The 15991-nt window shown below is 59.5% G+C and overlaps 1 protein-coding gene across 7 annotated transcripts in view; it reads left to right on the forward strand.

Annotated features, from left to right (window-relative positions):
• Positions 1 to 15991, forward strand: part of IFT140 (intraflagellar transport 140) — a 62842-nt gene that overhangs the window by 17274 nt on the left and 29577 nt on the right. For all 7 annotated transcript variants that reach the window (XM_021086842.1, XM_021086841.1, XM_021086843.1 and 4 more), the window contains 7 exons: positions 114 to 205; positions 5322 to 5449; positions 7462 to 7579; positions 8312 to 8433; positions 9691 to 9835; positions 10842 to 10973; positions 14393 to 14592. In XM_021086842.1, the coding sequence (XP_020942501.1) occupies positions 114 to 205; positions 5322 to 5449; positions 7462 to 7579; positions 8312 to 8433; positions 9691 to 9835; positions 10842 to 10973; positions 14393 to 14592 (937 nt within the window). The remainder of the gene's footprint in view (positions 1 to 113; positions 206 to 5321; positions 5450 to 7461; positions 7580 to 8311; positions 8434 to 9690; positions 9836 to 10841; positions 10974 to 14392; positions 14593 to 15991) is intronic.

Consider the following 15991-nt stretch of genomic DNA (forward strand, 5'->3'; position numbering starts at 1 on the left):
ATCAGTTGCTCTGCCAGTTGCTCTAATGTTCACGTGCAGATGCTTTTCAAACTCCGAGGCACGGTGCCAAGACTAGCTGCTGCTGAGGTGATGTGTATCTTTTTTTTTTTTAGGTTCCTTTCTGTGTGAGTCTCCAGTGTTAGCCATGCATGAAGAAAGCGTTTATACAGTGGAGCCAAACCGAGTCCAAGTTCGAACCTGGCAGGTAAGCTGCTGCTCTCGAGCAAGCGGCCTGTCAGGCTAATGACAGAGCAGAGGGCTTCATTAGTATTAAGTATTAGTATTTGTCTTTTTAGGGCCGCACCCGAGGCACATGGAGGTTCCCAGGCTACGCGTGGAAACGGAGCTGTAGCCGCCAGCCTACGTCACAGTCACAGCAATGCTCCAGATCCGAGCCACATCTGCGACCTACACCACAGCTCATGGCAACACCAGATTCTTGACCCACTCACCAAGGTTCCTGCGGTCTCATGGATACTAGTTGGGTTTGTTAACCACTGAGCCACGATGGGAACTCCAAGACAGGGCAGAGTTCAAAATGCCATCTCTAGAGTTCCCCTTGTGGCTCAGTGGTAGGAACCCAGCTAGTATCCATGAGGATGCAGGCTCAATCCTTGGCCTTGCTCAGTGGGTTAAGGATCCAGCATTGCCGTGAGCTGTGGTGTAGGTTGCAGACACAGTTCAGATTCTGCGTTACTGTGGCTGTGCTGTAGGTCGGCAGTTGCAGCTCCAATTTGACCTCTAGCCTGGGAACCACCATATGCCACAGGTGTGCCCCCCCCCAAAATGGAAAAATAAATAAAATGCCGTCTATAAATCAAGCCAGATCAGGTTCCCCCAATGGCTAGTGGTGAAAACGGATTCTTGGAGAGCTGTTCCGTCTACAGCTGTCGTGACGTCAGATGCAGGGAGGCGGGGCAGTGGCCTTTTGGGGTGAAAAGGACCACACAGCTGGATCTTGGGTGCGTGGGGTTGTGACGGGGAGGAAACGTTTGTGTTTAACATGCATCCTGAGGGCTGAGGGGCCATCAGTTCAGGACACGTCTTTAGATCGACCTCTCCCTGCATGTGGCTTTAGGTGAGGCCAGGATGGGAACAATGTGAGCCTCCAAGACAGCAGGCCTCTGGCACGCATCCTCTTCTATCCCGGGGGTGTGTGGTGAGCAGACCACCCCTGCCTGCCCACGTCCCAGGCACACCTGCCGGCTGCCGGGGCTGACACAGTGCATTAGTTTCCCAAGCCTGCCGGGGCACGTGGTCACAAGTTGAGTGCCTTAAAACAGTAGAAATTTATGGAGCTCCCGCTGTGGCACACTGGGGCTGGCAGCATCTTGGGAGTGCTGGGACATGGGTTCGATCCTCAGCCCAGCACAGCGGGTTAAGGACCTAATGTTGCCGCAGCCGTGGCTTAAGTCATGACTGTGGCTCGGATCTGATCCCTGGCCCAGGAGCTCCATGTGCCTCAGGGCAGCCAAAAATGAGAAAACAAAAGCAAAAAAAAACACATGGAAATTTATTTTCCACACAGTTCAGGAGGCCAGAGTGCAAAATCTAGGCGTGGACAGGGCTGTGTCATTCTGAGGGAGAATCCCTCCCACACCTCTTGAAGCCTCTGCTGTTGCTGGCATCCCCTGTGTTCTCAGCCTGCCATCACTTCACTCCAGCCCGCGCTTCCATCTTTACATGGCCTTGGCCCTGTGTCTTAGGACACTCGTCCTCGGATTTAGGGTCCACCCTAATCCAGAGTTGGACAACTGCATCATGGCGTAGTGGAGACGATCCCGGGTCTCGCTCAGTGGGTTGCAGATCTGGCGTTGCCATGAGCTGTGGTGTAGGTCACAGATGTGGCTCGGATCTGATGTTGCTGTGGCTATGGTGTAGGCCGGCAGCGGTAGCTCAGATTGGACCCCTGGCCTGGGAACCTCCATGTGCTACGGGTGTGGCCCTAAAAAAGCAAAAACAAACAAACAAAAAAACAAAAAGTTATCTCCCTTTGAGATCCTTAGTTATTTCTGCAAAGGCGTTTCTTCCACATTTATGTCAGGCGGACGTATCTCTCCATCTCTCCAGGGCTGCCTGTAACACAATACATGAACTGGGTGTCATGCATCAGTGTTGAGAACGCCTGTGATGGCACTGGTTTTAGCTCAGTGTGACTGCTTTGTCCAGCTCTGAGTTCTTTCCTGGGGTCTAGCGTTTGGTCTCCCAGGGCTGCCGCATCCGTATCTAGCACGCTGCTCTTCCACTCCTCTGTTCAGCATTACTCAAGGAGCTTCCATGGAGTTCCGCCTTCTAGGAGGAGGGTCCGACGGTAATGGGTCACACTGAAGCTGGAGGGGGTGAGACGTGTTGCAGGGGGAGCACTGGGATAGAGACCTGCCGTGCCAAGGAAGCCACCCACAGTCCCTGAACCTCCTGGGGGACACGCGTGGGGAGGGAGCTGGGGCCTGGGGAGACCCCCGGCCCCTTTCAGGTCAGAGGGGAGTCGGAGAGGCTAGAGCGAAGGAGGGTTGGGCCTGGCAGGGCATCAGCTGAAGAAAGAGTGCCTTGCACGATGCTGAGGGTGGTGTTGGAACGTCAGCTGCAGACGTGAGCCGAGGTAGGGAGGCCCTGCCTAAAGACAGATGAAGGGGCAGCTGGCTGTCAGAGGAAAGTCCTCCAGAACTGGAGGGTAGAAGGCAAGCGAGGAAGGAAAGGCCAGTGGGCAAGAGTGAAATGTTCACTGGGGAGAAAACGAAAGGCCTGCCGGGAAAGAACGATAGGCCTGCTGGGAAGGGCCGAAAGGCATGCTGGGAAAGAACGATAGGCATGCTGGGAAGGGGTGAGAGGTCAGCTGGGAAGAGAGAGGGCTGAGGAGTGTCTGACCCTAGAGGGCCTGGAGTTGAGCCTGTTTTGTTGATTTTCTTTTCTTTCTTTCTTCTTTTTTTTTTTTTTTTTTTTTGGCCTTTTTTTGTCTTTTTTGTGTTTTAGAGTTACACTCATGGCATATCTATGGAGGTTCTCAGGCTAGGGGTCTCATCGGAGCTACAGCTGCTGCTCTGCACCAGAGCCACAGCAACATCAGATCCGGGCCGCATCTGCGACCTACCCCACAGCTCACGGCAACGCCGGATCCTTAACCCACCGAGCGAGGCCGGGGATGGAACCTGCATCCTCAGGTTCCTAGTTGGATTCGATCGCCACTGTGCCACGACGGGAACTCCTGTTTTGATTTTCCCTGGGCAGGGGGCCGGCTGGAGTCGGCAGTTCAGGGTGTGCTGAGAGGCTGGGGCAGAGGGAGGAATGGAGGAGGAAGTGAGTTGTCTCGTTTGCTGTCTGGGCTGACGTGGTACCTTGAGCTGGAGAGTACAGGGGCGAGCCTGAGGCCCCTCGGACACCCTTCGGGGGCGTCCCAGAGCCAGCTGGAAACACTGCTCTGAAGCAGCAGTTTGGGAGTTTGGACGTAAAGAGGAGTGTCGAAGCGATGTGGAAGATCAGGCGTTCCAGAGTTCACCTGGGACCAGCGTGTAAGGAGCAGCAGGGGAGGAGTCGGGCGCAGGAACCTGAGACCCACTGTCCCCACTCTGTCACTCAGCTGTGGTCTGACTCAGTCGTTAGCTCATTCTACAAATGTGTATTAAGCGCCCACTGGGTGCATGGAAATGAAGATGAGATTCTTTGGTTTGGCGCTCATCCCCACGCTGTTCCCTCTCACCCTGAGTTTCCTGGACCCTTATTCCACTTCCTGGCCTGCTCCATGGGTCTCTGCGCCTGGCCTCAGGAGCCCACTAAGTTCTGTTGGAACCCCTCACCCTCTAGCCTGCCTCCAGCTCTCCGCTGCACTGGGCCTGGCCTCCATCTGCTGCTCGCTCGCTGCCCAGGCCGACACTCACTGAGCGTTGGTTTAATTGAGCCAGGCCTCTCTCACCTCCGAGGAGGCAGGTCCATTTGTCTTAAAGACCCACAAAAGCCTAAGCTTGGCTGGGCCCGTGGCCACCCTTTCCCGAAAGCTATTAGGTAGAGGAACACTTTTTTTTTAATTTTTTTTAATTTTATTTATTTATTTATTTATTTTTGTCTTTTGTCTTTTTGTTGTTGTTGTTGCTATTTCTTGGGCTGCTCCCGCGGCATATGGAGGTTCCCAGGCTAGGGGTCTAATTGGAGCTGCAGCCTCCAGCCTACGCCAGAGCCACAGCAACGTGTGGTCCGAGCCGCGTCTGCAACCTACACCACAGCTCACGGCAACGCCGGATCGTCAACCCACTGAGCAAGGGCAGGGACCGAACCCGCAACCTCATGGTTCCTAGTCGGATTCGTTAACCACTGCGCCACGATGGGAACTCCCTAATTTTTTTATTATAGTTGATTTACAGTGTTCTGTCAATTTTTGCTGTACAAAGAGTGACACTTTAAAACAAAGGATTTGGAACTACCCATGGTTTAAAATCCTCCACAGTCTCCCAGTTTCACTTACAACAAAATCTGACGCGTCACCTTGATCCCACGTGACCTCTGCTCACTGCCTGCCTCGCCGGCCAAGGTCCTTCCTGTGCCAGTGGGCTTTCTCCCCCTGGGCCGCCAGACACAGGTCTCCAGTAGCTCCTCCACACTCTCCGTTCACGTTTGCCCCCCAGACAAGGCCTGTTTTTCAGGCGTTTATTGGAGAGTGATGCACTCATAGGAAAGTGAGCAGGCCGTGTGTGCAGCTCAGTGAGGTTTCCCACATGGACACGCGCAGGATGGGGTCACTTCCCTTCCGCTCGCAGCCTCCCCCAGACACTAGCCACACAGTTGGTTTCATCGGGGTGTTAAGATAAGGCCCCGCAGACAGCGCCCAAAGACCACCCCAAGCAGGTGACATTCACCATCTCACTGCTCTCGACGGTTTCGTGGGACTGTCCCGGCCATCAGCTGACTGCACTGGCCCAGGCTGAGTGACGTGTGCACCTGCTTATTCACCTGGCTGCTGTCTGTCTCCCCTTCTGACCGTTAGCACCGGGGACCCCCAAGGGCGGGGCCCCGTCCTCCCAGGATGGGGTGAGATTCCAGCAGCGGCCGGGCCTTTGAATAGCGCTTCCTTTTTATGTCTTTTTAGGGTTGCGCCCACAGCATATGGAGGTTCCCAGGCTAGGAGTCCATTTGGAGCTACAGCATCGCGGGAGCCAAGCCGTGTCTGCGACCTACACCACAGCTCACAGCGATGCCAGATCCTTAACCCCCTGAGTGAGGGCAGGGATCAAACCCATGTCCTCACAGATGCCAGTCAGGCTCGCTAACCCTGCACCACGGCGGGAGCTCTGAATAATGCTTCCTGAACTCCCGTGCCTCCTCTTCCTCCTCAGGGGACCGTGAAACAGCTGCTGCTCTTCTCCGAGACGGAGGGGAACCCGTGCTTCCTGGACGTCTGCGGAAATTTCCTGGTTGTGGGGACGGACCTGGCTCACTTTAAAAGCTTTGATCTTTCCCGAAGGTACAGTTTTTGTCCAAATAAAAGTATTAGGCTTTTAAAATTAGGAGATAGTATGGTGGGTGGGAAGTGGAGCGGGCCCAGCAAACTCTTTTATGTTGTCATTTCAGCATCAATGTGCCAGTTACTTTTTTTTTTTTTTTTTTTTGTCTTTTTTTGTTTTTTGTCTTTTTGTTGTTGTTGTTGTTGCTATTTCTTGGGCCGCTCCTGCGGCATATGGAGGTTCCCAGGCTAGGGATTGAATCGGAGCTGTAGCCACCGGCCTACGCCAGAGCCACAACAACGCGGGATCTGAGCCGCGTCTGCAACCTACACCACAGCTCACAGCAATGCCGGATCGTTAACCCACTGAGCAAGGGCAGGGACCGAACCCGCAACCTCATGGTTCCTAGTCGGATTCGTTAACCACTGCGCCACGACGGGAACTCCCGCCAGTTACTTTTTTGAATTGACACTTTAAAACATAAAGGATTTGAAACCGCTTGTAGCTTAAAACTCTCCAGAGTTTTGTAAAACCCGCCTACATCTTTTTTTTTTTTTTTTTTTTTTTTTTTTGCTTTTTGCGGCTGCACCCACCTGCAGCACATGGAAGTTCCCAGGCTAGGGGTCAAATCAGAGCTGCAGTTGCCAGCCTACAGCACAGCTCGCAGCAACACAGGATCCTTAACCCACTGAACAAGGCCAGGGATCGAACCTGCATCCTCCTGGATGCTCGTTGGATTTGTTTCTGCTGCGCCCCAAGAGGAACTCCTGGATGCCTATGTCTTGTTTTAAATTCTGGTTCTGTGTGCTGTGGGGAGGGAGCAGCATCACTGTGTGCTGGACGCAGGCACAGGATGCGTGGAAGGTTGTAGCACAAAGTCGGCCTCAACATCTGCAAATTTAAAAAATCTTTTAGTTCAGGGGATCCCAGGATGGAACGCAGACCAGGCGGGACAACCCACTGAGTCACAGGCGCAGAACCATCTCCCTGGGCACCGGGTGCTGCCTGGGTCCCTGCGGGGCTGAGCGGGACGGGAGACAAAGGCTCAGGGCCGCACACGGCACGCGCTCGGGATGAGGTCACTGCCCCCGGGCCGCGGGGAGCCAGTCCCGCTGCCGTCCAGGCTGGACGGGAGGGGGCCCCGTGAGAGGCGGGCTGCTCACTCGGGAGGAGGCTCCGGGTCGGCAGGGGCGGAGGCCGGAGCGACCCCCGTGCTGATGCTTTAGAGGCAGAGACACAGGTCCGAAGGCTGAAGCCGTGTGGACCCTTGTGTGGAGCCGGAAGGATGCGTGTAAAGATAACCGCGGAGGCACACTGGTTAGACACACACGTCCCGGCTCTGTCGGCCGAGGGGGCCCGTGGGCAGTGACACCCCAGGAGCAGCAAGCACACCCCGTGCCCGGATCTGCTCTGAGTCCTTCTCCAGTAAAAGGAGCCGGCTCCTCAGGGCGGGGCAGTGATTCGGGGCCGAGGCAGGACACACACAGGATGGAGCCCCGGAGACAAGACGGTTAAATGTCCCGTGGGGCCTGGACGGGGGCCCGGGGCACAAAGGGGCACGGGGGGCGGGGTGGAGTGAGGAGACAAACGTGAAGGAAGCAAAAAGTCACCCGGAGCTTCCGCCACACACCGGCGTCACTAACGATGGCAACAAACTAGAAACAACTGCCGGGGCGAGTTGAGTAGCTTTTAGTTTATCCTCTGATGGGGAGGCTCAGCTGTGAAGAGCTGGGCTGCCGAGACCCTGGCCGGAAGCGTCTCCCTGTGAGAAGGAACCAGGGTACCTGCCGTGGTTGTTCCTAAAACACCTGCACAAGCCCCTGGAGCTGGGATAAAGTGTGTCGATGACGCCTGGACCAAAAATTTAAAAATAAACTCCCCTGTGTCCTGAGGTTAGCCCAGGCCCGGGTCTCACGTAACCCAGGGGAGAGCGGCTGGGCCCCAGCAGAGCTCAGGCCTGTGGCCACGTTCCAGGCCTCCGTCGCCAGCCGTCCCCATGGCCGTGCCACTGAGACTGCGTCCCTCCCCGCAGAGAGGCGAAGTTGCACTGCTGCGGCAAGAGCCTGGCCGAGCTGGTGCCAGGTGCGGGGGGCATGGTCTCGCTCAGGTGCAGCGCCAGTGGCAGCAAGATCAGCATCCTCCTCAGCAAGGTGGGCCCTCCCACAGGTCCTTCTGCCCTTCCCGTGCCCAGGGCGCCCGCCTGCCCGCCTCGCCTCTGCCTGGGGCCGCCCGGCCTCCCCTCTTCTTGGCCCCCATCTTGGCAGAGCCCCTGCTCTTTTCTGCTGGCTGCTTTTTTCTGTCACCCCGCTAAATTGGCAGGGCGCGAGGGGTGGGGGGACAGTGGACGGACCTTTGAGCCTCTTGCTTGGAGAGAGGGGCAACTTGAGAGTGGAGGCCAGCGGCAGGGTCGCTGGTCAGGGGGAGCCGGTGCCTCGCGGCCCGCCCGTGTCCACCTCCTCGCTCCTTGACTCGGGGTTGATTTCGGGGTGCCCTCCCCATACGAGGCACTCTGCGGGCGCCTGAGCACAAACTGACGGGTTAGGTGGGGCCCAGCCCCTCCCCTGAGGATGAGCAGGCTTGATCCACGTGGAGGTCGATGGCCCTGGTGAGAGTGGGGTGTCGCGGTGCCCGGGGCTAGCGGGCAGCAGCCGGGGGCACTGCTCTCAGGGGCCTTTGGAGGCTCCCAGGGGAGGTGGCGGTTGAGCTGGGCTGCGGACTCTCCAAGTGGGTGGGGGTGGGGGGGCACCACCCTGCCCAGGCCCTGGAGCCGAGGCCCTGGCAGACACGAGGCCTCGCCAGGGTCCAGGTCCCTGAGGCAGGCCCCCAGGGGCGGCCGGGGGACCCCAGCGGCCAGTCTCCTGAGCCCTGGCCCCCTCCCCTAGGCTGACCACAGCCCCGATTCCAAAATCTGCTTCTATGACGTGGACACGGACACGGTGAGCGTCCTCGACCTCAAGACGGGCCAGGCTGACGGGATTGAGGCCTCGACTGGGCAGGAAACGAAGTAAGTAGCCCGGCCGAGTGAAATTTGGGAGGATTTCGTTGGAAAACATGATGAAAGCGACACCCAGTCCTTTGTGGGCCTCGAGGGGGGTTGCCAAGTGTATGTTGCACTTGGAGGTGCTCCCCGGTGGCCCGAGGTGGAGACAGAGGCGGAGCCGAGCCAGAGCCCTGGGCGGTCTGGGCAGCCTCCAACCTGTCTGCCAGGCTCCGAGGTTCTGGGGTCGTTGCGGGGGACCCCGAGCTTCCGAAAGTGCCATAACTCAGGTGCCCACGAGAGCAGCCGCAAGGCCCGGGGCCCCGTCAGCGGCTGGTGGCGGGGAGGGTGTTTCTGGAGCACAGGGATTTTTCCCTGGGAGGGCACGGGTCACGCGAGGTTCCTTCTGCTGCCACGGAGACGGTCGTGGAGGCTGTGCCCACACTCCCTCTGCCCGCCCGTCGCGCAGGGGCCAGGGGGCGCTCGGGGCTGATCAGGACGGCCCTGGGGCCTGCCTGTGCTCCTGTGACGGCCCCCTCCCCTCCCTCTCGCCCCCATGCTCCCATCTCTCTCAGGTTCAGAATCTTCTCTGGAACCTTCTCTCCCCTGGCAGCTTTGACGCACACCTGCTGGGGCCCCACTTGCACGCCCCGTCTAGGCCACTTCTCTGTCTGCACAACACCCCCTTGGGTTTCTTAGCCTCGCTCCCCAAGAGCAGAGACCCGTGTCTGTCACCGGGTCCAAAACCGTGAAGTAACCTTCCCTTTCACGTCGCCATCCACCGGTCTCGTGTCCACTGCGCCCACCCACCGCCAGGCATCCTGGGAACCCAGGAGCGCCTCCATCCCCCTGCGGCTTCCCGTGGGCCCAGGCGCAGGGAAGGGGCGCGGTGACCCCGGCAGGGGCGGGGGCAGGAGCAGGGCTCCTGCCCAGCAGCTCAGGCACGTGGCGCCCGTCCCGGATGTCACGCTTCTCCAGGTGGCGGTCGGGGGAGGCTGGCCGTTTTCTGTCAAGGGCCTGCCCTCTTTTGAGACCTGTTCTGTGCTGCCCCACCCCGTTGTCCCCCTGTTGTACTGTGGGCTGGGAAACGGGGAGTTTCTGAGATGCAAGGGAACCGGCCAGATGGCTGGGCCATCTCCACCCTGTGCGACCCACCTGCCGGGCCGGGCACCCTTCACGGGCTGAAGGAACGTGAGCAGACGCCTGCGCCACGGGCCTGGGCCGCAGAAGCTGAGTGGGGCCCGCCGCCGGGTGCAGAGGCCGAGCGCAGTCTTTCTCTTTCAGGAGCCAGGCCCTGGGGGACGAGAGGCTGACGGATCTTGTGCCCGTGAGCCACTTCTGGGACCAGAGCGAGCCCAGGCTGTTCGTGTGTGAGGCCGTGCGGGAGGCACCAGACGCCGACAGGAGGGCCCCGGCCGAGCGCCCCCCGGTACGCGCGCTGGGGTGTCTGTGCTTAGGCGCGGGGACCATGGCAGGCTCCTCGGCCTCCCGGCCTGGCCCCCAGGGAGGCTCTAAGGGGTGGATTCCAGGAGCAAGGGTGCACCCCGGGGTGCCTGGGACCGGCCCCACCTGCCACAGGCTGTTTTCTCTCAAGGGCAGAGGAGTTGACAGGGACTCGGCCCTCGCTGGCCGCATGTCCCGTGGCCCCGCTGCTGAGCCACCTCCTCATTCCTTCCCCGGAAGAGATGGCCTCCTCGCCTCGGCCACCACCCTGCGCCCCCAGCACCCACTCCCGCCCGCCTCTCCCTGGGAGGGCCCGGGACACCTTCCAAGTCTGGCAAAGCCCGGGGCTGCTGGTGCCTCTGTGACCCACCTCGTTCCAAGAGGGGTCATACATGGGGTCCCAGGGGGTCTGCAAAGGCTGACTCGGCTCCCGCCGGAGGGACTTCCCTCCAGGATGCAAGAGTCTGCAGCTCCGAGGTTTCTGTGCCCTGGTGGTTTCTCTGACCCAGTCCGGTCCTTGGGTCCCCATCCTTGGGTCTGTGTGGTGAGAGGGGGCCAGGTGACCTCCGTGTCTCTGAGGTGGGGATGCCAGGAGAGAGGGCGAGGGCGCCAGGCATTCAGGGAGGGTGGTGAGGAATGGAGGCATCACCCCGCAGGGGCCCCTCTCGCGCCCTCCCCGGGCCCAAGTGCAGAGCAGAGGCTTCGGGTCAGCTGAGGCGAGGAAGGGCAGCCCCTGAAGCCCGGGGGCTCCTGAGTTTCGGTCCCATTGCGGGTCGGGTGTAGCGGTTCTCAGGCCAGAAGGGGCATCAGATCACAGTGGCGCCAGCGTGGTGGGCACATGCCAAGGAGGAGGAGGAGGAGGAGGAGGGCTGTGTCCGTGTCCGCGCCTCTGCTTTCTCTGCATTTTATGTAAATGCCCCGGCACTGAAATGGGATTGGACGCGAAACGGTGCAGCCACTGCCAGACTGAGACAGATGCTGTCCCGCTGCAGGCGGATGTGTTGGTCCTGGCCTTCTTCGTGACCGAAGAGCACGGCTTCCTGTTGCAGGAGAGCTTCCCCCGGCCTCCTGCCTTCCAGACGCTCCTGGGGGTCCAGGTGCCCTATTACTACTTCACGAGAAAGGTAGGAGCCCCGCGGGCGCGCGCAGCCATGTCCCCACGCCCCCTGCCTGCCGTGTCCAGGTGTCCACATGGGGACGAAGTAGGCAGGCGTTGCTCTTGGGACGAGCTGCAGAACCGCGAGGGGTGCCCTTCAGCTTTCCTGTCTTCTTTGTAAATAGTCTCTCTGCTTTTTAAAAGTCACACGGTCTCGTGTTCAGTATTCACTGTAGGAAAACCAGGAGTTGAGATAAAGAACTGGAGAGTAGGATGGAGCCCATCTCTGGGGCCCCGGCCCGCAGAGGGGCTCGTGGGGAAGGGCTGGCAGGCAGCCTTTCAGGGCTTTCTGTCCTCAGCCTATGTGTGTACGTGTTACACATGTGGGGTTTTGGTTTTGTTCTTTTTGCTTTTTAGGACCGCATCCGTGGCACATGGAGGTTTCCAGGCACGAGGTTGAATGGGAGCTGCAGCTGCCGGCCTCCACCGCAGTCACAGCCACACCAGATCTGAACCGCGTCTGCGACCTGCAGCACAGCTCACGGCAACGCGGATCCTTAACCCACTGAGCAAGGCCAGGGGTCGAACCCGCAACCTCATGGATGCTGGTTGGGCTCATTAACCGCTAAGCCACAATGGGAACTTCCAGTGAGGGTGTGTTTTTACATTTTTGATCTCAGAGGGCTGTTTTCAGCACCCTCCCCCAGCAAACCTGTCTCAGACGAGCTATTTGCCCTCCCTGGGACTTGTCTCCGCTGCCTGGTCCTGACCCCATCTCAGCATGGGGGCGGGGGCTGCATCTGGGAGGGAGCGGAGTGGCCAGAGCAGCTGAAATGCTGGCTGAACGACTTGTTCTCAGCCGGGCACCCACACCCAAGGCCTGCGGAGTCTCACAAGTGAGCCACCGCTGCACCAGGGCCTGAAGGCAGCACCTGGCCTGGCGTTCACGCCCTCGTCCTGTGGGTCGGGGCTGCACCTTCCCCGGGCGGCTGTCCTCATTCTTGAGGTATCTGTGGACCCCTCCTCTCCTCAGGCCTGTGGTTCTCTCTGCTGCTTCTGTGTGACTGTCGCATCCGAAGGTTTGCAGTGGGCGGACTTCCCTGGATTCTTTGGCTTTTCGTGTAAGGTGACTTGGAGTCAAGTTCAGAGTCCACTGTGTTCTGCATTAGTGAGTGTGTCTTTAGTGGCCACAGATGGGGCAGACCCCGAAGGGCCCAGGAGGCGGTGGACACGCGACCTGAGCTTGGCCATCTGCCAGCCCAGGAGCCGAGGCCGCTGGCCCGTGGTCAGAAGCCGGATGCAGGGCTCCTCCCCCCGCCCCAGTTCCTGACCAGAAGTGGTCTGGCCTGTGGGCCCAGGAGGGCGGCCTGCTCTTTGACCTGTGACTGTCTCGGGCCCGCCGTGTGGGTCTCAGGCTGGGCCCGGGGCCCCCGTGCAGTGTGCCACCCTGAGACCAGGGATGGGGTCAGCACATGACCAGCCCCACCGGCCGTCGAGGTGGTCGCAAGCAGTGGACTTGCGTTCAGGGGCAGTGAGCTTTGGGAGATTCCGGGACCCCTGTGCCCCGTGGAGGCAGGTTTTCTGAGTTCCCTCATTGAAATAGGTTAGTGCTGCCAGACCAGCGTTTTTCTGAACTTCATTCTTATTTAGTGCATTTGTGCATTTTCGTTTCTCTTTGGTGTGAGATTCAAACCATAGTGACAGCGCTTAAGCCCCTTCTCTTGGGCGTCTCCCCAAGTCCTCGCTTCGTGGGCTTGCTCCCCACAGCTTGAGCGGCGCCCTGCCCTCGGCTCCCGTGCCGTCCGAGTGTCCACTCTGAGCTGTTGTCCCAGAGGAGGCCTGCATGACTCTCCCCCGGGCAGCCTGTCACCTGGGCTTCGCAGGTTTCCCAAGATGTGTTTGTCTTTGGTTTAAGTGACGGCTGTCTATGCACTGTTGCCTCGCTGCGCACAGGCTTGTTGGGGGCCCAGTCTGGCACTAGCTTCTGGCTGGCGTGTCACCTGCTGCCCGCAGTGCAGGGAGTCGTCATTTACCTGCATGTGCCGCACAGGAAGTCTCTGCCACAGGGTGTGCAGTGAGTCTCGCTGAGGCGCCGGCATCAGGGCATCCCCCGGGCCATCCGCCTGAGCGAGGCTGTGGTGTGGGTCGGGCCTCCCCAGGCCTGGCACCCACAGGTAACCCAACAGGGGGCCCCGCCCCTCACAAGCTGGGGTGAGGCCCCAGCAGGCGGCCGGGGAGCCTGTGGGCGCTCTTGGTCCTGTGAGGTTCCCGCGTGTACACACGGGGAACAGGGATCTGATGAGAACGGGCCTCGCGCCCCAGTGAGGCTTGTGAAACTGCAGCAAACAGCAGGCGCCCGTGGCTTTGTGTCCACACGTTCTGAAGGGCTCCTGCTCTGCAACATCAGTCCAGACTTGACGGCTCAGCTTCCTGCCTGGAGTGACCTGGCCACACTCGACCGCGAACCCTGAGTTTAAGCCGCCCTGGGCCGGGGCTGCTCCCGAGCCTCTGTTTGTGCTCTGCCCTGTGCCTGGAAGCCTCGCTGTCCACACCTGGGTCCGACCAATCCTCCCAGGCTTTCAAGGCCCAGATCAAGTGCCCTCGAGGTCAGGAGCTGCAGGTGAACCTGCAAAGGATGAGCGAGCAGGGGAGGTGCTGGGAGCTGAGCTGGAGGCAGGCGGGGCAGGAGTCGGGGGCAGCGAGTTGACGTGCGGGGTGCTGTGTGAAGGAGGCTGGGTCCTGACCCCTCTTCCTGTGTGAAGACACCGGGGTCGTGTGTGCATCTGACAGACGGACCTTAGAGAGAGCAGGTGATGGGGTGCAGAGGGTAGCATGAGCGGCTCCAGCACAGGGCGAGCGGTCGCTGTGGAGTCGCGTCCAGCGGGAGGAGGGAGTGGACTTGGGAAGGATTCGTGGCTGGTGCTGGCCCAAAAGAAGCGGTCCCGATGGTGCGCCTGCAGATGGGCTCCTGCTGGATTTACTTCCTCCGCAGCCTCAGGGGGTGGGGCTGCACCAGGAGACGGTTCTTCTGAGACCCCCCCCGGCCCCCGCAAAGGGCTCAGCACTCATCTAGGTTTTTTGGGGAAGGTTTACCTGCAGTCAGCCTGGTGTTAACTTTAATACTTTACGTGTATATGCACAAGCTGCACTTGGTAACAAAAGCCCTTCCTAGAAAGTTGGGGAGCAGACCTGGGAGGCGGGATCTCTACACCTGTTTATGTGCAGGAGAGGCTGCAGGTCCCCGTGTGAGTGCAGCCTCTGTCACCTGCTGTCTGAGGCCAGAGCGCAGAGCTCGGACAGCTTGTGCTGCGTTTGGCAGAGGCACTGCTGAGTGTGGGGTCTCTGTCGGCAGAGGGCCCACGGCTGGCGCGTCTGCCCGGGGAGAGGCCAGGGTGGGCACTGGCTTCCCAGGAAAACCCGCCAACAAAGGTGCCCTTTGTCCTGCAGCCGGGAGAAGCCGACCGAGAGACCCGGGTGGACGGCGGGTCCCAGCCTGGCCCCCAAATGGTGGGCAGGTGGCCCCTGCGGGACTTCGTGGGGCTGGAGGACTGTGACAAGGCCACACGGGATGCCATGCTCAATTTCAGCGTCTTCCTCACCGTCGGGGACATGGATGAAGCCTTCCGGTCCATCAGGCTCATCAAAAGGTGAGGCTGCGTCCGTGAGGGGCATGGGGTGCCGTCTCACCGCCATCCTCCTGCCTCGGCCCTTCCCGCGCGGGTCTCACCTCCGCTGAGCCCTGGCTGGGCACCGTCCCGTGGTCTTCACCCACGGACAGGCGGGTGCTGGTGGCCCCCACCTCCTGGTGCTCGAAGCCTCTGCACTGGGACTTATCTATTTTTGATCGTCTGACCATCTCCTAGTTGAAGGTCCTGCCGTCGCTAAATATTTATATTTATGTTGCCTGTGTCTCTGGGAGTAATTGCACTAGACAGATAAGGTTTCGGTAGCAAAGCCTCCCAACATCAGACAAAATGCAACTGAAACCACTCTAGAAACTTCCAATCAAAGGCTGTCTTCAGGCAGCTTCCTCTCTGTTCCTGGGAGAATTGAGAATTTCTCGAGAGCATCCAGCAGATTTTCATCAGCCAAGGGTAGAAGAACTATTGAGGAATGAGAGCAAAGTGGGGAAGGGGTGGGGGCCTTCACGGTCCCAGAGCCAGCCGGGTCGGCAGCCGGGTCTCTAACCCGGAAGCGCCTTCAGAGAACCTGAGACACTGTCTGGGGTCTTCGGCCAGGGCACTACTCCACTGGCCGCGTGGGTGGGAGGCTCTTGTTTGGGGAGGTGAAGAGTGGCTGCTGGCACTTTGCATCTAAGAGAAATGCCATCACAGGAGTGTTGCAGCGGAAATGAATTTGGCTAGTATTCATGAGGACGCAGGTTCAATCCCTGGCCTCACTCAGTGAGTTAAGGATCCGGTGTTGCTGTGAGCTGTGGTGTAGGTCACAGATGCTGCTTGGGTCTGGAGCATTGTCGGGGCTGTGGTGTAGGCTGACAGCTACAGCTCCCAATCAGCCCTTAGCGTGGGAATCTCCATACGCCATGGGTGTGGCCCTGAAAAGACAAAAAAAAGAGAGAGAAACCTGATCCCAGACCATAAGTGATCCCATGGCCAACTTGGAACGTCAGTGCGCCTTTAGATAGTTACACACGTGATACTGTTAAGACTGTTCGGCTTAAGGACTCAGAGAGGGGGAGTCAGCCCCCCGTGTGCCCCCCGTGTGCGAGCTGCACCCTCTGCCCTGTGCTGCACTCACTGTACATGCAAGGCTCAGATGTGCCTTAAGTCACCTCCGTTGCTTTGGGTTTTTAAAGCGCCAGTGCCTGCATCCCTCTGTCTGACTGAAGACAGACGCTACGGACCCCACACTGGTCTCTGGTCCCCCCAGCGCGTCTCTGGAAGGTTGGAGGCAGCAGAGCGCTGTGTTGCCTAGCGGGTCGGCCTAGAGCAGGGCAGCACGGTGGCCTGGGCGGGAAGACGGCAGCGGTGATCCCTGTCACCTGGTGGCAGGGTCAGCCCTGCGAGGGGAGGATGCTCCCTGCGC

The sequence above is a fragment of the Sus scrofa genome, chromosome 3 (assembly GCF_000003025.6).
Source record: "Sus scrofa isolate TJ Tabasco breed Duroc chromosome 3, Sscrofa11.1, whole genome shotgun sequence".
NCBI lineage: Eukaryota > Metazoa > Chordata > Mammalia > Artiodactyla > Suidae > Sus > Sus scrofa.